At 48.8% G+C, this 21,491-nt stretch overlaps 1 protein-coding gene across 6 annotated transcripts in view; it reads right to left on the bottom strand.

Annotated features, from left to right (window-relative positions):
* Positions 1-21,491, bottom strand: part of SH3PXD2B (SH3 and PX domains 2B) — a 65,716-nt gene that overhangs the window by 25,449 nt on the left and 18,776 nt on the right. For all 6 annotated transcript variants that reach the window (XM_042880609.1, XM_042880611.1, XM_042880610.1 and 3 more), the window contains 2 exons: positions 11,348-11,423; positions 1,816-1,892 (listed from right to left, as the gene is read on the bottom strand). In XM_042880609.1, the coding sequence (XP_042736543.1) occupies positions 1,816-1,892; positions 11,348-11,423 (153 nt within the window). The remainder of the gene's footprint in view (positions 1-1,815; positions 1,893-11,347; positions 11,424-21,491) is intronic.

Raw genomic sequence — 21,491 nt, 5'->3', positions numbered from 1 at the left:
ATGAGGGTACCACGCCCCAGCACCAAGCATCCCATGATCGAGACATCTTCCTGTGCCAAAATTCCCCTGATTCTGCAATGTGGAGAAGGCTCCACACCCTCTGATAGCAGGCGACGATCACAGAAAACATCTTATGATGGGAGGACGGAAGACAAGATTCATAGCTCAGTTCATTTTTCAAGACATGAGGATGCAACTGGCCAATGGAATCTCTGCAGCTGTGGCCACAAACACAAGATCATGACTTGCATGATGTCTGTCCCACTTCTGGCTTTGCCACCAAAAAGACAGAACTGACAAGGGCCATTAGCACATGACTTTGTGTTGGAATCACAGCAAGTCAATTCTGTTATTTAGTGAAGACAAATACACCTCACTGCATCGGAATCCATTTGCCAGGGCTCTCCAGAGACTTGTTCCCCATTTCTCACCAGGGGACAGCAAGAAAGCAAAATCTTTCCTAAGCAGTTTCCCCTAGGAGCCTATTCACAACAGGTTTGCTTAGCCCTCAACTCAGCAGGCCAGAGCAGATTCTGCATTTTTGCTCTTCGCCAACACGCAATGTCCCCCTGCAACAAACTGAGCAGGGTGAGCACGCTGGGACTGCAGGTCCAGGTTCTGCAGCACAACGTGCCCTGGAGGAGCTGTCTCTGCTCATACTGACCCTATGCTCATCTCTCGGCTCTGCAGCTCTTTGGTTCCACGCCCACCTTCGAGCTCAGCAGCAGCTTTATGGTTAATGGCAAGCAACTGGAAGGCCAGATTCGGTGTGCATTTTTTACTTGGCAATGCATTAATGTGAGGAGGAGAGAGCAGCTCTCTAAGTGGGTCATATAACATCAGCCATTATGTTCCAGTTGTTAAGTCAAATGGATTCATTATATTTTATACCATTAATGGCATCATTCTGAAACAGACAGCTGCAGCATCTTTTCACTTAGGGACCTTCTCTTCTCAAAAATTAAATTTACTGCTGTGTGTCTGTGTGGAGCTGGTGTATTTCAATGACGCAGATGACAAGGGGCTGGAGCCAAGAAGTGATGCGCATCATCAGCATCCTGGTGCCACTCTGTTTGGACCTCACAGGTCCAAGCTCACCTTGCACCCTATCTCCATCACTCTGCTGTCATCTGCAGTCCTGGCCCTCCGTGATTTTCACTTGTAGTCCCACGGCACAGATGTTCAAGACCCCTTCACTAATTCACCTTTACCCTTGTACTTACTCCTGCAGCCACAACAACCTTCTCCTAGGTCTGGCTGAGTCCTCAGACCCACAGTTCCTCTCGTCATGCAAAGTCATCACTACGCCTCCCACTGCTGTGGAACATGACAAGCATTTCACCGTTTCCCCATCTTCTCCCTCAGGCTTTCAGCAGTATTCAAAACGGATTTTGGAAGCACCAATCTCACTTCTGGACCATCTCATGTCTGCTCTAAATGTCAGTGCCTTTCCTTGACATGGTGAGACCTGGTATGATTTACGTGAAATAATTTTTTGTGGACTTTATTTTTCCCAGGGAAAACAAAAAAAATAAACAAAAAACAACCCTAATATTATAATCTGCTTTATACCTTAGCACAGTCTTGTATGTGGATGAAATTGTCTCAGCCTTACTGGAAAAAGATCACAATCAGCTGCCTCTTGCCTCTATATGACTACTGGGTGGGTTTTCTTCACCAAAAAGGTTTGATGGTGAGAGAGAGAGCTCACCCTCCACATTCTCCCAGTAGTGGAACATCATTGTATCAGAAGGACAGGACTGAGCCTGATCAAGGTGGCTTCATCTTTGATCAATACTAGAAATCCTCCCTTACCTTGCAGTACTCATCAATAGGTATCAGGCGCTTGACTGCAACATCGCGGATGTGACTCCGGCGGAAGAGGATCTTCCCTGAAATAGGAGAGACAAAAGAAGAGAGCAGGTCAATGCAGTGCTCAGGGGCAGTGTTTTCTGAATCACTCCATCAGGACATTTTCCTCGTGCATCTCACAAAAAGCACCATACCTACAGCGTGTTCCCTCTTGTGCATTAAATCCAATATTAGAACAAAATATATTTAAAATGGCAAGCACGTTCAAGTAGAGAGAAGAGGAACCAATTACCAGCAAAGCACATGCCCATCTCCCCTCACCAGTGTGGCAATGAAGGAGGAGCATGTGCCTGATACCTTACTGCCTGTTGCAAGCACAGTGTACGTAGACAAGTCCACTGACAAACTCCGCCAGCCAGAGAGGTGGACACCTCTGCAACAGGGACATCTCTGCAACAGGGACATCTCTGCAACAGGGACATCCCCGCAACAGAGACATCCGTCCCTTGCTGCTGGCTACAGGCTCTGGGTTCCCTCACAGCACTTGGCTCCAGCGTGGGCAGCTGCCAAGGCAGGGGGTTCTCCCTGTGCAGCTCCGGTGTCGAATCGGTCCTTGAAGCCTCAGTGTCAGGACTGCAGCCCTGAGTCAGACCTATAGGATTTTCCTTCCTGTCTGGGGTTTATTTTTGTTCTCCATTAATGGGATCCTCTTGCCACTCCACTTCCTCCCCTCTTGCTTGTGGTACAGCCCTGTTTCCTTTGAAGTCTAATGAGTCCTAAGTGCTTCAAGCTGCTCTCACAGAGAACAGCTTCTCTGGCTTTTAATGAGACAAAAGCCATTAGCGGACAGTGAAACAGATACACACAGAGACTCCGTGATCAAAAGCACTGGTGCGTGGTAGGATTTCAGACTTTCAGTGCTCCACGAACCTACGCTGGCACTTTTGCAACAGAATAACATGAAAAAATTGCGATTTGGGAGGGAGTTATGAAGTTCCCACAAGTTCCTTCTGACATCTCCTCCACCTATGTTTCTTTTTGTCCCTACAGGAGTCTCAGATCCCACCCCCAAACCCACAGTGTACTACTTTATGTGTCTGTGCACGCAGCCAAGGAGGTACCACTGGGTAAATCAGAAGCCAAACAGCAGCACAACATCACAAAATGGGAAAGCACTCCAAAAAGTCACTGAGCCCTTCCCTGTGCCGTGGCTCCCCTCAGCCCCTCCAGCAAGCACTCCCACGACCTGTGGCAGCACTGGAACCAGGGCTGGATGCTACCAAGGTGCCTGTGAACAGGATGAGTTAAAATGATCCCATGCCTATCAAAGCTTTAATACCTTCCACAACTGTCTGACTCCAGTGTGCATGATTTGTGCAGCCTGCCAACACGTTTTTTAAGCAGAGAGGAACTAAAACAACCCAATTTCAGCCTGCACAGAGCATGAATCAGAACATTATGGAGAAGCCAAATCTCCTATTAGGCTCAGTTAATGCAGAATGCCTTCAAGACTGGGCTCTCAAAGGGAGCACACAGCAATCACACTCAGTACTAGCTCCGTGCTTGCCCTTAAGTGAAATGCAAAGGATCAGACTGCTCGTATCAGCATTGCTCCTCATTTATGTTCCACTGACAGCAGAGGGCTGAGACATTCACAGTGGGAAATACTCTCGTCTGAAATGCATTCCATCTTGCAGCCCGCCACAGCCACGTCTGGCAATCTTTGTGATACAGTGGAAAATAAAAATCCCCCCCTATTTGATCTGTCTTTTAGAAGGCTGAATAGTCTGGGAACATCAGTTGTCTGGAAAGACCGGGAAGGAAAGGGAGTCACAACCAGGCTGGACCTCCCTCCCTTGATAGCAATGATTTTCCATCAGAAAAGCAAATGTTCAACAGTTTTGTCATCTGCAGTCATGGTGTATTTGCTGCACATATTTCTATTTGAATGACTGATGATTTTTAAAAAGACGAATTGATAGAAATAGTTTTGTTGCCAATTGTAAAGAATGGCTCTTTAGTTCTTATGTCTGCCAAAATCACTGATGGGTGTGCATATTCCAAATGTCTAAAATAACACACTCTGGGTGTGAGAATATTTAAATGTTTAACAAACAGATGTTAGTGAATAATAATAAAAAGAATATAGTTACGAGGGAATAAACACATCACAACAACTGAAGTGATCTTAAATTAGCCCAGGCACAGAGCATATGAAACAGCAGGAAAGCCAGCTCATCGCTTGACTGGCTCTAGATCTAGTATTCTTCAACAATGAAGTTTATTTTCTAACAGAAAGCTGTTTTCCCATCAAAATGCCTAATTAACATAATTATAGGCCCTCCAGTGCTGCCAAATACAGCTGTCTAAATCCTTTACTTGAAAAGCAAGAGAGAGCAGGAAATTACTTCCCTCCTGGGTCAATGAGATGCAGCGTTTTCCTGGGTACACTTTCTATAGGCCCTACCTCAAAATGAGAATAAGAGTGCTGCCACTGGGGCCTTTCATGTGGCTGAAGACCATACAGTGCAAGAGAAGTGCATGGCATTATTCATGTCCTATCTGCATCCCTCCTTGCCACAGCTCCTGCCCTCAGCCCCAGCACAAAAAGTATAGGTGGGACAAGGCAAAGGAAGGCAATTCTGCACAGCTCACTGCTGCAGCAATCTCCACCACCTCTTCAATCCTGCCACATCTCCAGCACTTAGAAATTATTCCATTTTCCTACTTACCTGCATTTAGTGTTAATGCACGCACAAACAGAGCAAGGACTCTCCCCTCGTTTGCACAAGAAAGGTCACCGCAGGAGAAAGTGCAGTAAAATGCAATGCCCTTCATGCACACAAAGCTGTGAGCAGATTTTTATCACCTGGGAATATGTCGAGCAAGTTGACAATTTAGGAAGTGTTCTTTCTTCAGTTTCATATACACTTCACTTTATCCCAGTGAATACATTTGTGAAGTGCTACATTACCTTACTATCACTGTAGCTGCTCTGAAGCATCACACCTGCCTTCCTTGATATGTATTTGCTTCACAGCAGAAGTTAGGTGTCTTGCAAGCATATGTTCTCCAAGAGTAACCTGGCAGCATTATTATTCTTAATTAGTATTCTGACTGGAGGAATCTGACTGGCGCAATGCACACTTTACAGTTAGAAGGAATCAAATTCTAAGGAAAGCTGAAATATAAGCAACTCCTTAGAAATCAAAGCAAATGAAGTCTCTTTTCACCGATTTTCAGTGTAGAAGTGGGAGAATGTTCCCTGCCTCCGTCTCCATCTACACCTGGCACCACATTTACACACTTACTGGCTCTTTGCAGCTGTTGAGGAGGACTGAGAGGTGCAGAATGGTTTATTATTATAGGATTGCTCTGAGGTAACAAGGATTAGTTTCATTTAGAAAGAAGGAAGACACCATAAATATTTACATCAATAAGACATCAAAGACAAAATCAAACTTCACCATAAAAAGACTGAAAGTACTCAGCTTTTTATGCCAGGCTTTCCAGCACCTACTCGGTGCTTTGTGCGTAACATAGAAACAGCTGGGACAAATGAGGGACCTCCATCACAGCATCCCCAGCTGCCCCCTGTCCCCACAGATACCCCCACGAGGGGCAGCCCTGGGCAGGGGATTCACCAAAGGGGAAAACTACCAAGTGTACCTGATGTCAGCTGCAGGCACTCCTCCTGCTCTTTCCCCTTGCTGTGCCTGACCTCTTCTCCCTCCTGTTCTGACCTGCTGATACAATCTGATCAGCTCTGATGCTCACTTTGTTCCAGTCTTCCATTTCCTCTTTCCCTGCCCCAGGCTCTCTGTAGACAGGAGGGAGCCAATATGGTTCTTTGCCTTGCTGGGAGGGAAGCCTGGAAAACCACTGAGAGCCTTGATGCTGCTTTCAGACTCCATCAGTGAGCACAGCTCATGGCCTCCTGGGACATGATGCTCCCTGGCTACACAGCTCTGTGTAGGTGTGCTCCTCCTTTCTTCCCCTTTTCTGCAGGGACATTCCTGCCCCTCCAGCACTGCCACTCGTTTCCACCTACCATAGCCAGAGGCACCCACTGTCAGGAATTCACCCAACATGATGGACAGGCAGCAAATCCATCCAATGCATCCCTGTCAGCCTCATGCATTCCCACAACACAGCCTAGTGATGTGCCTGTCCATTTCCACCTAGCAGTACTGGTAGCTGGAGACAGGGCAGCAAAGGGAAGAGCTGAACACAGCAGATAACGTCTTCTGTTACCAATTACATGGCAGTTTCCAAATGTCACTGTCCTCAGTTACTGTAAGCTGCTGGCTGGCTGCCCAAAGAGAGCCATACACGCGCCCAGAGATGAAGGGACAAGTACAGGACAACAAAAGATGATGCACAAAAAGGTGGGAGAGGTATCTTCACTTCTAACCAGTTTATAGCTTGAATCTGGTTTCTGCTTGTCTCATGCCATATCCAAGTTAACAGATTTGTAAGTGAGCATCTTCATGCTTTGTCCCACGCTGTGTGTCACCCTATGGACTTTTCCTGGAAAAACAGCCATGCTGCTGGCACGGTTTCTGTCAAACCCCTCCTGAAGGTTTTCCCTTCCTGCAATCTCAGCACTCCCTTTCCCCACAAAACCCCATTACAAGAGTGCTTCGATGGCACAGGGCAGCCAGGACACAAGGGGACAACCCGCTGCCTCTTACTCCCCACTCAGCAGGAAACTCAGAGGAGCAGAGGTTGCCCCTCTGCATTTAAGCTGCACATCACTGGGCTGAGCACTTTGACAGCAGAAAGAACACTGTTGGGCCATTCTGTACCCAGCTGGACAGGAGCAGGAGGATGCTGGGAGGACACGAGCTCTGCTCACAAAAACCCTCTGGAGTCAGAAAGTTTCTGCTCTCCTAGGACTGGCAAAAAAGCCCACAACTCTTTGTGGATAATCAAAATCACTTTATCTGGTGGACTGAGAGCAAAGGGCGCTGCAGGAGCTCAGGAGAGGGCTGGGGAGTGATGATTCAGCAGGGACTGCACAGTGTCAGAGCACAGCTGGGCAAAGGGTTGATAAGGATGTGGGTCTCCACATGGTACGAGACAGAGCAGGCAGCCCACAGGAGGGATCCATCTCTCTAAGCAAACAGGTAGGGAAGAAGAGCTGTGCTAATTACTCCCGTTCATGGGAATTCTTCAGGCAAAGGAGGCAGAAGCAAGGAGCAGAAGAAAAGGATGCAGAAGAATTTCGTAGCAAATAGTTGAGGATCTTGTTAAGCCACAGGCTATTACTGGATCTCAAGCAAGCTGGAGGGGCGGGGAACCTTAAAGCCTTCGCCCTGCTGATCACAGCCACGAGAGAAGCCAGAGATTTGGAGACTGGAAAAACGTCTGTGCCTTTTCACTTTGCCCTGAAGGACTCCCCCCGCCCCACTGCTTCGGAAAGAATTCACGTCTCTGCACCTTTCAAATCACATCCAGATTTTCCCTGGCACAAGTTCCAAATTCACTTCGAAGAAAAAAAAAAAAAGGAGGTAAAAAAAGGCAGCCCCAAATGTACACATAATTAGTCCCAGCCCATGGAGCAGGCAGCGACGTGGGCTATTCCTAGGATGGATGGGGAAGCAGGTGTGGGAGACAGCATTTCCAAGAGCCCTGTACTTAGCATCTGTTTGGCAAAGCCTCAGCAGTGTGGTGAGATGGCCAGAAGAATAGATCTGAAGAGATGACACATCTGTGGCAGAAAAGAGAGGGAGGAGCACCAGAGGCTCCTGTGGGTACACGAAGAAGGATTTTGGTCCGCACTAAAACAGTAAAGCTCTTCAGGGCACTACTGGATCAGCTTGATGGTGCTTTTTCTTCCCCACCCAGCTCTGCAGCAAACCTCAGTCTTTCGGCTTTCATGCTCTCTGCTACTTGCAGGACAGCAAAGGCCTCATTATCCTTCCAGTGAAGAAAAAAAAAAAAAGAAAAAGATCTCTGATAAGAAAAATGGTTGAAAGGAACAAAAAGGAGGAGGAAAGGCAGCCCCCTCCTTGTGAATTCCGGCTATTCCATCAGACTCAGCAGCTATTCTCCATGAGAAAGAGAGTGGAACTGCATAGAAAGATGCCTCAAAATCTTCTTGAAAGCACTACTGCAAACCATCAATATAGGAGCCTACCAAGAGATGCAAGAGTTCCTTGAATCAACCTGCTTCCAAAGGCATTGAACCTTAGGGTCTGCAGAGCCATGTAAAGGGGAAAAACGCAGAATCATAGAATTGCAGGGAACCTCAAAAGATCATTGAGTCCAACGCCGCTACTAAAGCACAAGACAGTTTGCTAAACACAGCTCAAAGGTGAGAAGCAGAGCAACTGCTTCCCCACTGGATTCTGTTTTGGATAACACTGCAGATCAGCAGGATCAACTGAAACCCTATAGAAAAGACAGCTATGCAGATTTCGGGCTGCAAATCAGCCTGGGATTGTCCACACAACAGTGCAATGGCAGAAACGCCCATCTAGCTAGAACAGAAAACAGCGGTTAAGATATTCGCCCCCCCACAGCTCTGAGCAGATGCAGTGGGACTGAGGAAAGTCAGGTATCATAGCTGGACAAGGGATGAGATGTCTTCCATCTCCTTCATAAGGCTTTTATGGGGAGCTGTTAAAAACCTCACAGCTGTCCTGGGAGAAAAGCCCTGAAAGATGTGGGTAGCAGTGACACCTGTGCCAAGGAGGTTAGTAGGCTGGGAAGACAGTAGAAAGGAGGCATCCCTCTGCTTTTTAAAATGATCCCTCCAAATCCTCCTTCTTCTCCTTCTCTCTTGGGAGTTTGCTATTGTCTGTAGCTAAAGCTTCCTGAAAAGCAATTTTACAGCCAAAGTGAGCTCAGCCTCAGGCAAACCCTCCTTGCCTGATTCACGTTTCCAGCAAAGCAAGCTGGCCAGGATCAGCTCCAGGCCACTTGGGCTGTACGGTGTTTGGAAGACTCTGCTCTCCTTATAAAAGCTGTTTCCTGAAAGATCTGGCGCAGCCCTTACACAACTGGCCCAACTGAGCTCATTTGTTTTCTTAGTTCATTCTTTCCTGGGGTCTCCATCCCACCTTCTCCCCAGCCAGCAAACACGTAACCCTTAGCGGGAAGTCCTGCAGGCGGGGACAGATCCTGCAGCCACAGCATCCCCTGGGGCCTTCATTCCTTCATTCCCACCAGCGGCTCCTGGCTCTGCCCCATGGACCACAGGCGATCCCATGCACGGGCTGGGTGCAGCCAGCACTGTTTCAAAGGGCCATCCTCAGCACCACACGATGCTGGGCAGGCTGTGCCAGTGACTCAAAGCCAGCAGAAGTAGCCAAGAGTCCACTTCAGATTCCCCTATAAGGCAGCAGAGGCTTTCCAGGCACAGTGCTGCAGCTGCAGAGAGGCTGAACTCAACCCAACCAAGCTATGCCATGGAGGAGTGTGGTGCTTACATCTGGGAAGGGACAATCCTGGCCCCGAACTCCTCAAACACTGCAATTGATTCCACTCCACTTCGGAGAACCTAGCTTATGGCTTTGTTTCCGAAGAGCTGAGTGGGCTGAAGGACTTGGCACTTACAAAAGTGTTTTCTGATACACTTCAAAAGTCCCAAAGTATCTAGAAATTTCCAAGAAGCAAATCCTCGAAACCAACAGCGCTATGAAACAAAGTGACACAGTGCAAACAGAGTTCCTCTGAGCTGGATGTTGTAACTACAGAGCAGTCACGGAGATCCCTTCCCATTCCAGGAAAGCAGCCTGATGAACAAACCCAGATGGCACCTCCTCATATCGTGGGGTGACCCTGAGTTTGGGAGGTTGAGGGCTTTGCCAGGAAAGCCAGAGCTGCATGAACGCAGCGTCACAGGAGACACTGGAGACTTCAGTGGCCGCAGTGTCTAACATTGCTCTACAACCATCTCCCAGGCAGCAGCACACTTTTAGTAAGCCTCTGGAGCCAAATCTCCACTTGTAATGAAATTCAGATGCTAAAAACGTTGCTCAAAATGGGGCTGGAAGAAAACTACAGTACTCCCAGAAGCTGAACAAAAACCTCCAAGTCTGAGCACATGAGAGCAGCATTCTGCAGAAAAAGAGACCCAGGGCTGTGCAGCAAGCTCACTCAGAGGGCAGCACCCCTTGTACAGACAGGTGAAGTCCTGGCTCTGCTACAAGCAACAAAACTCACCAATGCTCCAAACAGGGAAGCTGTATTACTTAATCCTGTTGCAAAAAGGGGACTAGAGCAAAAGGGCAAACACCTCCACAGAAGAAGCATACAAGCTCCTACAGAGCATGGCCATCTTAACTTCCCCAATTTCTTTATCACACAACACTCAGGCTTTACTCTTCCAGCAACTTCAACACCCTTCTTCCTCCAACGGAAACCACAGCCTCTCAGCAAAGGAAAACTACTTCAACACAAAGAAGAAGAAACAAATATTGATGAGCATGCTGTGAAAAGCAGGGCTCCAATCAGGCCTCCTGAGCCCAATTCTACCATCCAAAAATAGCAGTATTTTGGTGAGAATTTGTAAGTACAGCTTAGCCAAACATTATGTCCAATTTTTGCAAGTTAGGCCCTTTGGCAGTTTAGTTTGCTGGCAGAAGTGGCAGTGCAGCAAGGGCTCTTCCATGTCAGGTGTGCTCTGCTGATGTTACAGCTCAAGGACAAGCTAGAATCAGTAATCTCCCTATGGGAAATCCAGACAAGATTCCCTTACTCAGAGTAGCCTGTAAATGATTTTCTCTGTGCCAGTCAGAGAAAACTAAACCCCACTGAATGCCTTTGTGTTTCTTGAAAAGCCAGGAGGCAGAACACAGTACAAAGGGCTACATTAAATGAGCTTGACAGTCACTGGAAGTGATTATGGTACCGTGACATTTCTAAATATGCCCATCAGCTACTTGTGGAAGGGGGAAGGACAAGTTTGTGGTCAAACCCATTAGTTATGGGTGCACAAAAGACTCCCAGGATGCCCTCAATTCGGATATTTTTGCATGGCACATTAGGGCTCTTTTTTCCCCCCATAACATCAGCCTCAAAGGGCAGCCACAAGCAATCCCCTGCACCACAAAGTCTGAAATGGGCCATTGCATCTGTTACTTGGACACACAAATCCTCAGCAGCACATTGGGCTGTAGGGCACGTGTCACGCCACAGAAATCCTTTCTTTCAGCAACCCCAAACATCATGGGAGGAAGCTGAGGCTGTCAACCAGTTTGATTTAATGTGTAGAATTCAATTGTCATTTCATCCCCTCCAGATAGCCCTTCAAATTAGAGGGGACAGGAAATTCAGCAAATGAGTGGTTCCTGGGGAGCCTCACACTGCACTCAGCCCCTCCTGCAAACTGCTGTGGGGCTGCTCCTAGCAGAAGCTGTGCAAGAGGCTGATGTCACCCAATAATCCTTGCTGGAGAGAGAGGGAAGGGGTTTAACACCCACTGCACACACAGGTTTGTTTGTTTGTTGTAATGGGCACAGTGCTGAGACAATGCTCACAGCCATGCCAAACCCAGCATGATTTTTGCAGGAATGTACTCTCTTACCTGGCAGGAAGGGGATGATCCTTTGTTTGGGATCCTTCTGCCCTCCTTCCATCGGAAACTTGTCCAGCATTTGCATCTAAAAAAGAAATGCAAGAAAGGTGATTAAAGTCAGTAATTTGCACACAGTTCAAAGCCTTGCTCCATAGAAGGAGGTTACGACTGTTCTCCAAAACAAGTATCATGAGACACTGTACAAAACACAATCAGCCAGGGTGATGCACAAGACTTTACCACTATCTCTATTTTCAAGTCACTTCTTACCACTGCTGCACTCAGCACCATAGTTTGGCTCAGCATGGGTGACTACACATGCACTTCTGCAACTACTGTCATACCAACGGATCTCAGCCATTTGGCCTGAGAAGCTCCTCAAAATAGGTGTATTTTAAGCTTATTAACTCAAGCATAGCACAGCACTGACAGAGCTCCTGGGCTATGGCTGGCTTGGAATCAGAGCACAAACTCCTGTTTGCCCAAAAGACCATAAAGTAATACGTCAACTTTGGAGAACACTTTGTGCTACACAATTTTTAGAGATTGGTTTAAGAGAATCTCAGCACTGAACAAATAATTTCCTGATTGAGTGCAACTGCACAGAGAAGGCACTCAGTAAGCTCAATCAGCAAAAGGAGGTGACAGACAATTCCCACTCTTGTTGGTGTCCATTTGGCATTTGCACTGGTGCTTCAAGGGCATGCACACAACACCCCTGCTGTTGCCATAGAGCTTGAACACCCAGCAGGATCTACATCTGCAGCACTTCCCTTGCTGGAAAACACCATTTGGATTGGATTTTGCACTTAACAGACTGGATGTTAGGAAAAATTTCTTCTCAGAAAGAGTGGTAATGCGTTGGAATGGGCTGCCTAGGAAGGAGGTTGAATCACTGTTCCTGGAAGTGCTCAAGAAATGAGGAGATGTGGCACTGAAGGACGTGGGTGAGTGGGCATGGTGGGGATGGGCTGGTGGTTTGATTAGATTGTCTTAGAGGTCTTTCCCAATTTTAATGATCTTATGTTGATCCATCCATCCTGCAGTTCCGCTACTCTCCGCTTCGGAAGGAATGGGATGGAGATACAAGTTCTCCCTTGCTTTCTCTGGAGCACGGATCTGAGCACTCTCTCCCATCACCTGCAGAGCACCCTGGTTCCCAGAGTACCCAAAGTTGGTTTTATCCTCTTCTGTTGAACCTACTGCATTCCACATAAACATCTAAACACCTATGGAAGCACTATAGACAATCTGCCCAGGAACTGCCCTAAGCATCTATGAAGCCAATACACTTATTCTCCTTTGGCACAATTAATATTTAAAGCAGAGAGGAAACAACACAACGAGGGAGACAATCATCCATCCCATGGCACCCCCACGAGAAACATCTGTGGGCAGCCCAGGAGGGAGTGCAGCACTGGGCAGACAGACTGACAAGCTATGCTCCCTTGTACCTGCTGCTTGGGCACAAAACATTGGGAAACCCTTCCCCATGCCCATATGGGCCAGGCATGGGGGTCTCAGCACCATGGGGCAGGTCCTCCTGCCTGGCTCCCTGGTTTTCATGGATCTTGACCTTCAGCACCTATTTTTCCACGCTTAGAGGGGGCATCTGCTCCTAGCTCATGGTTCTTCCGCTACGGATCACAAGCTTGTATAAAGTACTGTAACAATGCAACTGAGCCCCTTTTGTCTGTACAGCACCTCAGCTCTGGCACATGCAAAACCTGAATACTTTATTTCTTGGATCTCAAATGCACCAGGATAAAATTCTCAAGGTTTGGTGAAGAAGAGGCAGAAGGAAGGAGGTGCTTTTCCTACACTGTGATTAAAAAAAAAAAAAAAAAAAAAAAAAAAAGTCCCCAAACATAACAGGAAAACCAAAAAAAGCTGTCAAATATTCTCTTCAAAATGAAAAGAAACCATCTCCAAACCAGGATGACACTGTGCTGTGCTTACAGCTTCTTTCCACTATAAACTTCAGTGAGCTTACAGCAAAGAGCTCCCCGGGCACGCAGTCAACTCCCGTTCTTCCACCAACCCTCAAAACAAAGGATGTCCCAACAGCCCCGTCACCCTGTGAGCCCCAACTCTGTGCCACACGGGGTCTGACCGCCCTAACCCTGATCTTCCTGTTTGGATCAGTTCCTCAGAGCTTGTGACTGGTGCAGGACGAGCAAAACAAAACAAGTCACAAATGCTGACATCTGATTGCTGTTAGCAGTGCGATTCCTGAATCACTGGAAGAGTTCCCCTCCTCTCGTTTCTGAGTGCAAGCTGAGGATCTGAACACCAAGAGCCTCCAAGGCAGGACGTGCAGGCCGCAGCTTCCCCATGCACACGTGCCTGGACAGTGACTTTGGCCAGAGCTGCTCCCACCCACGTGATCCCACCAAACACCAGAACTCTAGCACGTTAGTTCCCCATTTCCTGCTGCTTCTTGACTAAAATGCCTCTCACGGTGGCTGCCCAAAGCCTGGGGCTCCCCTCATGCTCTGCTCTGCCTTTGCAAGAAGGAAAGAAAAGATATTGTGAGATCCTGCAGCAAAGGAGGAAGAGGATGATGAGGAAGAAGCATGACAGAGAGGTCGGTACCCCTCATCCCATCCCACCCAGCCTGGCTGCCATATTGAGCGGCTTCATGGAAGGCAGCAGCACATGCTGGTTCATCAGTTTTGCTAGACATCAGCCTGTGGCTAAGGAACAGCTTGAAGCCCACTCCAAAGAAAACAGCCCCAGAGCCTGCTCTAACCACGGCAGGCAGCTTGTGTTAGTGATACAAGAGCACATGTCTGCAGAAATTCAGCCTTGGTCACGAGCTGAGAGTCCTTCCACAGTAGCAGCACACAAAACTGCAGCAGGGAGATGTAACAGCAGTGAAAAAAAACTGGCTTCAGGGCTGAGGTGATGCTGGAGTCCTGGAGGAACCCAGCTGCAGGTCTCTGTGTTTCAAAGCTCCCTGGACCATTTCTGGCTCATCCCGTCTCAGCTGATTTTGCAGGACAGGGACTACAGCGCACATTATTCCACCACTCTCACCCAGGAGTCCTGGAAAAAGGACAGAAGGTGGGTAAAAGCACAGCAGCGCCACAGGTGCTGGGGGGGGGACATACAGACACACCAGAAAATGAGCTGCAGAAGGCGAGGTAAGCAGCAGGAGGGCCAGGCAGCTCACTCTGCAGAAAACCCTCCTCCCCAGCCCCAGCAGGGAAACACACTCCAAGCAGACAAGGAATTTTGGAACACAGGCAGTCAGCATGGGGAGACTCCCACAAATCATGTCAGCAGGCAGGGTTTCCATCCAAGCTGCAAATAACAGTGATCACATCGCATTCCCAGAAGAGAAAACTCTCTCAGCCAGCCAAGATTCAGGGGGGAGAAGGAAATGGGGCAGAGGAGCAGCAAGCAGCTGCAGAGCCCTTAGGAGCACAGCTACCCGTGTGGAGCAGAACAGTGCAGGGCCACGAAGCAGTCTTGCTCCCAGCAATGCAGTCAGTCACATCGGGAAGAAAAATGAAGGACAAAAACAATAACCTTATTGTTTCTCCCCCTCTGAGACTATTTAAAAGTACTGGAGACAAAATCTTCAAAACAAAAAACTAGAGCGGGTGCAGCTCAAAGCACTTCGGTGTGTTTTTGGTAGGCAGAAAGTTGAACTCTCGCACGGCACTTCTCACTGGTACACCAGCAGTGATGGCTGGGCTGGATGGTGCTCACACTGGTGCCCGTGCCAGCTCCCTGTGCCAGCACCACGGCACGGGTGTCCCAGCAGAGCACCTCCAGGCTCCTCCTGACAGCACATCAGGGCACAGAGCTGTTGTTCCCCATTTATTACCCCACACCAATTTGCCCTATCTTATCAGTTCACTGGTTTCCCTATTTACTCAGAACTGCCTGTGCAGCCACATTCCTGGGGCTTCACATTCCCACGCCTGCCTGTGGCCGAGTGGCCCATTAACAGGGCAGGAGGTAAAATGGGCACCCAGGGAGAACAAGGAGCCCTTCCCCAGCTGCTTGCAGCACCAGCTAGCACACTGCCAGGCAGCTTCTTCATTAAGAGGAAACCCATAAGATAACATCCTAATTGAATCATTTATCAGAGCTGCAGGCTGCTGGCAATCCTAGGGGAGGGACAACGTATACACTCAGCACTGTTCCCAGGAAGCAGAACATTCAGGATGGGCTTTGCCCAAGCTGGAGCTGCTCATGCACACAGCGCAATGCTGGAGGGATGGATGGTTACTGGAGGAGCAGGGCTGTGAGGGTGCTTCCCAGTTCCAGACAGATCCAGAGGAGTCTGCAAACAACAAGATGAAGAATTGGTAGCTGGTAAGGACTGTCTGGTGGAAGGAAAAATGTCTGTCAAGGTGGAATGCATTCCCTGATAACGGTGCAGAAGAAGGGGCATGAAATGACTCTTGAAGCAGTGCCTGGCAACTGGTGGGGGTGTGGGATTTGCTGTTTTTGAGTTGCAGTGCCAGCTCCAAGCATGGGTTTTCTATTCCTGAGGACTGCATCTTGTGTGGCTCACAACAGGACTGCAGAAGAGAAAGCAAATCTTTGCCAGCTCATAAAGGGGATGCTGCACGTCACTGAACAACATGATCTAACACCACGGGATGGTGGTGATGAAACACTCAGACAAGGAGAGCAAACTCTTTCACTCTTGCATAAGATCAGGACACAATGTGCAAGCTGTGGTTGTGTGTAGAGGGAAATTCCCCCCTTTTCTTATCGTCAGGATTTGCTTTAGCTGCGAGATGGAGGTTCAGAGTTAAACCACATTCCTCCACTTTGGTCCCACAAGGAAGAGCTGACCTAATCCATGCTGTACCAGACATAGCCATGATCCAGAGCAAAGCAGTCAGCTTTTGACAGTGTCCCAAGGAAAAAGTTTGAAGAAAAAAAAAAAAAAAAAAAGAATGGAAGTTCAACAAAAGTCTTCACAATCCGGTTGGGCAGGGGCAGCAGTCACAGGAGCCTCTTTGTGAGAGCAACTGCCTCCCAATGAGAAAAGGCAGCTGGTGAAAAGATGGGCCTGAGCCAAATGTGCTCTCACCCCCCACAAATTCCCCTCAGCCCCATTCCTTGAGGGAAAAGGAGGCAGCAGGCAGACGGCTGTGCTGTGTGCCCCACTGTCCCCGTCGTGACCAGCTCCAGCCAGGGACATTCATACTTCCTTCACACCTTCTCATCTACCTCCTTCCAGCCCCCCAGGATGTGACCCAATCATCCCAAAATACAAAGTGAAAGGGCCTCAGGCCCAGACACTGCCCAATGTCACAGCAGCACCCACTGGGATGCTCAGAGAGACACAAACCAAAGTCTTCACAAATGTGTTCCTGCAGACGAGAGCATCCTGGCACCCCGGTGTTTGGGGAACCTCTGCCAAACGACGTGCAAAAGAGAGAACATCTGGAAGCCTGGGGACTGCTGGTGTTTGGTCATTTTGTCATGCAGTAAGAGGCACCTTCCCTTCACCTCCACAGACTGCCTAGGAAGAAACAGGACATGGAAGCAGCAGCCCAGAAGACAGAAGGACCAACAAGGAGCAAGCTTGGACCCCAAGTGCTGGTGATGCTGAGCTGAAGAGGGTGAGCCCAGAGAACCCACCTCACTGCTGGTGCTGCACCACCGCTTTGACCTTCCACAGACACCGGTCCCAGAACACTCAGCTCACTGTGACCACGCGGTGCAAGCTGAACGATGTTCAAGGAGAAACTGCAGCTGATGGGAAGCACAACCAAGCAGATTCCTGATGACCACAGCTTCTCTCCAGTTCCTGCCTTTCTAGTGCAAGGGATAGACTGAAATGCTTCTTACGCATTACTGGGCAGGGTGATCCTGACCTGCTCAGTGCTAGGAAATGGCATCACAGAGGCCAGATTGTGAAAACCTGATGGAAAACTTTAAGCACGGCTCAGCAATGACAAAAAAGAATTAACTGAGGTCAGAGAAAAGGGCTACACAAATTGGCAGCAGCTGCCACTGCAAGAGAAATTTCCTATGAAATCACAGGAAACATTAGACAGAGGGAGATGTCAGTGGCTGTGAATAGCTCTCGCATGGAAAGGGAAGCGGGCGCGGGCAGGAAGCACACCCAGCCCGTCCTGCCCCAGCACCCCCAGCCCTCCTGCTCTCATCCTCCCTGCAGGTTCAGGGAACTGAGTGCAATGTGAGGTCTCCAAGAGGAACCAGGCAAAAAGCTTCCGTGCCTAGGACTAGAGATGTTTCCAGCCAGAGCACACGCTGATTCTCTAAGTAGAACTTCATCAATGCTTGCCTGATGCACCCACTGGCTTGAGCGATCATGCCCAGTGACACTGCAGTGCCCCGTCTGTTGAGCATCTCCAGCAAATGAAAGCTTGGCCCTAAGCATCTAACCCCTAAAAGCCATTATTTAACCTCAGTGTAATGAGTTTTGTATTTTGTCATCAAGCCTGGAAACTTAAAAAAAAAAAAAAGCTCACTAAGAGAGAATCAGGGTAGTCACTTGTGATGAGAGGATGGGAGCTTGTCACCAATATCCCCATAACACCACGTGATGACTGCAGCAGATGGGCCAAAGACCAAGACAAGAAGGCAGCACAAGGAATACCCTGGTCTTCAGATACAATGTGCTTTGGTCAGGTCAGGCCCTGCTCCCTGCAGTAACTTCTGTGCTAATTCAAGCATATTTCCAAGGGCACTGAGAACTACGTCTGAGGTCATTAGAAGCTGTGTTTTCAGGAGCAACAAGTAGCTCTGGGTGCCTGCTCCAAGGCACTCAGAAAGGAACCAGATGGATGTGCACCTTCCCAGAGCCTGCGCTTAGTGAGGCACCAGGTGAGACACCCCAGAATTATGGGATCCAGAATCATCATCCACGTCACGATGGCCCCAACAGTTCCAGAGAAGCACTCACTGTTTGTTTTCTGAGCTGCCAAGAATATACTCAAGAGAGATTACAAAGCTTTAAAAACTGAAAGGATAGGAAAAGAGGGGAGCAGAGACGCCTCCCATTTGGAGAAGAGCAAGAGCTCTGCCCCCAGCAATCCCACAGCACTGATCTCCATTAACACAGTCTCCTCACTGAACTGCTGGCCTCTCTGCTTAGTGGGTGATTAATATTTATAGCTTTTTACATCTGATTTGGAGGTGGTACATCCTGGAAGCCGTAATTCTCTTTACAGTACTTTACTAAAACATTTCCCACAATTTCTGATAATTGCAGCGCAGACTCTAACTGGCATTATGTTGGGTCAGCAGGTCCCAGGCCATATCAAAGAGCACCAAAAGCTCCACACTCCACATGCACACCAAGAGCAGAGCATTAACACCACCAAGCAATCAATAAGCATCCATCATTCACCAGTGCGACCCAGCCATGGGAAATGACTCCTGCCAGTAGACATGCTTGGGAACAGAGCAGCAATACAGCAATACCCAGGGGTGATGCTGGTCTGTGCTGCTTCCTCTTCCAGATCCCATCCCTGGGAACTTCCCTCCAGCACACCCACAATGTGTCAGCCCTGGCTGGAGCCTGGCGTGGGAGCAGAACAGAGCTGTGCCACCTGCATCAGCCCAAAGCCCACTGAGCAAATATCACAACGTGAGCTGTTCAGGCAGCAGCGGCCATAGGGAAGACTGCAGAGCGTGTTCATGTTCACTCACTTCCCTCCAGCATCCCAAATTGGATCTGCTGGGAAGACCAGGAAGCCATAAGATTGAGCTGTTGGAGAAATGTAAACAATGGTGGAGAAATATCCTGTTCATTGCAGAGGAGCTGGACTAGATGACCTTTAAAGGTTCCTTCCAACTCAAATGACTCCACGATACCAACACATTTGCCTGATGAGCAGCTGAGATGGGGGGGCTGAGCCCAAAGGCTGCAGGCAGATCTCACTTCACAGTGAACGCCACGCTCTGCACGGAGAGGCGGCCTCCAGCAAAGCATTCCAGCTCCCAGCCACCAAGGGCTGCCCAACGTGCATGCCACCCCATTCCAACCACATGCCTGCCCAAACCTCTGGGTGGCCACTCATTAGCTTCTCTCCTACGTAACTCACAGTGTGATCTCTGTTCAACCTCTGCCTTCTCAAAAATCTTCCCCGCTCCAGCACACAAGGTAAAGCAAACTGCTGTGCATTCCTTTCCTGAAATTAATGCAGCTTTATACTTGTGGCAGGCCCAAACGTGATAAGACAAAGGAGGTGGCATTTGAGCTACAGGCAGAGCAGCCAAAGCTGCAGTCCGACCACTTGGGAGAGCACTGCTGGTCAGAAACAGAAGCCTCATGACCTTTCTGTTGCATCAGACTTCTTCCTAACCAGCTATTTTCCCTGCTGCTTCTTCCCTAAACACATACCCCATTTTCCAGCTGAGCAAGCACAATCAGCAGAAGCTTGTGAGGAGTTGTTTTCTGTCCATGCAAGGAAAGATTTCATCCTCATTGGGCTCATGCAGATGCCTGTCACCAGCAGCTCCGTGGGAGCCAGGGCCACTATTACACAGATGGGACAGGAAAACGAGATAAGACAAACCCTTTAAGTCTAGCTGCCAAAACCCAAAGTTTCCATATTAACCACATATGCCTTTGCACGATGTTGCTGCTCTCCACCCCCTCTTTCCACCACCAGCATTTCTCCTGGGGAGCACGGGGCGCCGGGCTGGGTGGCTATGAGCACCACAGGCTGCCTTGTACTGCTCTGTTTACAGAAAAGGGCATTTAAAGGTGCCAAATTCAGCGGTGCCCAAAACCCGAGCTCGGCAGGAAGCCTCAGCAGCCAGCGCACACACACGCGCTTCGGGGCTTCGGAGTCCAGACAGCCCTTGCCAGAGGGCCGGAGCTCGCCAAGAAGCTCTGCTTATTGCAAAACCAGAGTGCTGCTGTTAAATGATAGCTGGTGGGGGAGAGCGGCCTCGCAGCTCACCGAGGAGCTGATGCACTTAACACCGAGCGGGGTATCGGGAAGCCTCAAGAGCACACAGAGCACTGCCTCTGCAGGGGACATGGAGAGCATCTCTGACCTGGGATACTTGTTCCCCTCCAGGGTGCTGGGGCCTGTGAGCACATAGCCTGCAGCAGGCAGAAGCCCCAGTGCTTTGTGCTTGTGAGAGCGTAGATTACACACACACACACACACACACACACACACACACACTTCACACAAACCATATAGCTGGAACTGCATCTGCTTTTCTAGGACCCGGCAGCAATAGGGGAATAGAAAGCAATGCCAAGAATTGTCAGCACAACTAAACCCCTAAAGGAACACAAACCCTAACAGTACCCAAATTTGGGGATTGTCAGAGCTCCTCTCTAAGCATCGCCTGACCAGAGATTCTGAAAAACTGGAAAGCCTCTGCCTGAACCCACTGCCTGTAAGAATCACCAAGGTTTGGGGGCTCAGAGAAGGCACTGTTGGCAGGAGGGAAGATTCCAACTGAAGGCAGAGGCCTCAGAGCTCCGCAGGATGGGAGGTGGGGAGCTGGAAAATGCTGACAGGTATCCATTTCAGTTAACACTGCAATTTGAATAGCAGAATCTAGCCACAAAAATTAAAAGGAATTTTACATTGTGACTCATCAATAATAAGGCTATCTTTTAAATTAACAGTTAACAGCAACATTTAATAGAAGCTATTACCTGATTTTAAATTAAAAACAAGAAAATGTCTTACATGTACTGACCCGAGTTTCTTTCTTTGCTGAAATTTTAACACCAACTTTCCTCCCAACCCAGGACAAGGAAATGGGATGGTTTTGCAGCCAGTTGCCCAGCCAGTTGCTTGGCACACTGCGTGGTATGGCACAAAGACCTCTTGCAAGGCTGTTTCACCAGTTATTTCCATCACGCACGCTAGCCATGAAGAGACGTGGATTGCAGATTTCTGCTTGATGAGACTGGGTGTGAACTCCAAGATTTTGTGTCTCCACCACCAGGCTCAGTAGTTGGAGCCAGGAGAAGGGGCATGGCCAACACACAGTTTCTCAGAGCAGAAGGCAGACCCACAAATTAAGCTTCCTAAAAAGTGGTATTTCCTTCATTTTTTTAATGCTGGAAACACTCTGAGATAAATGACAGCTGTATTTTGCGAGGCTGAAAGCCTTGGCCAAAGCCGTCCGTACGCCAGTGCCTCAGACAAGCTGGAGTTGCACAACACAGTTGAAC

Source organism: Lagopus leucura, unplaced genomic scaffold, assembly GCF_019238085.1.
Source record: "Lagopus leucura isolate 7727_CA_CO unplaced genomic scaffold, USGS_WTPT01 Super-Scaffold_100027, whole genome shotgun sequence".
In the NCBI taxonomy this organism is placed as follows: Eukaryota; Metazoa; Chordata; class Aves; order Galliformes; family Phasianidae; genus Lagopus; species Lagopus leucura.
This window is presented reverse-complemented; position numbering and strand designations above follow the sequence as displayed.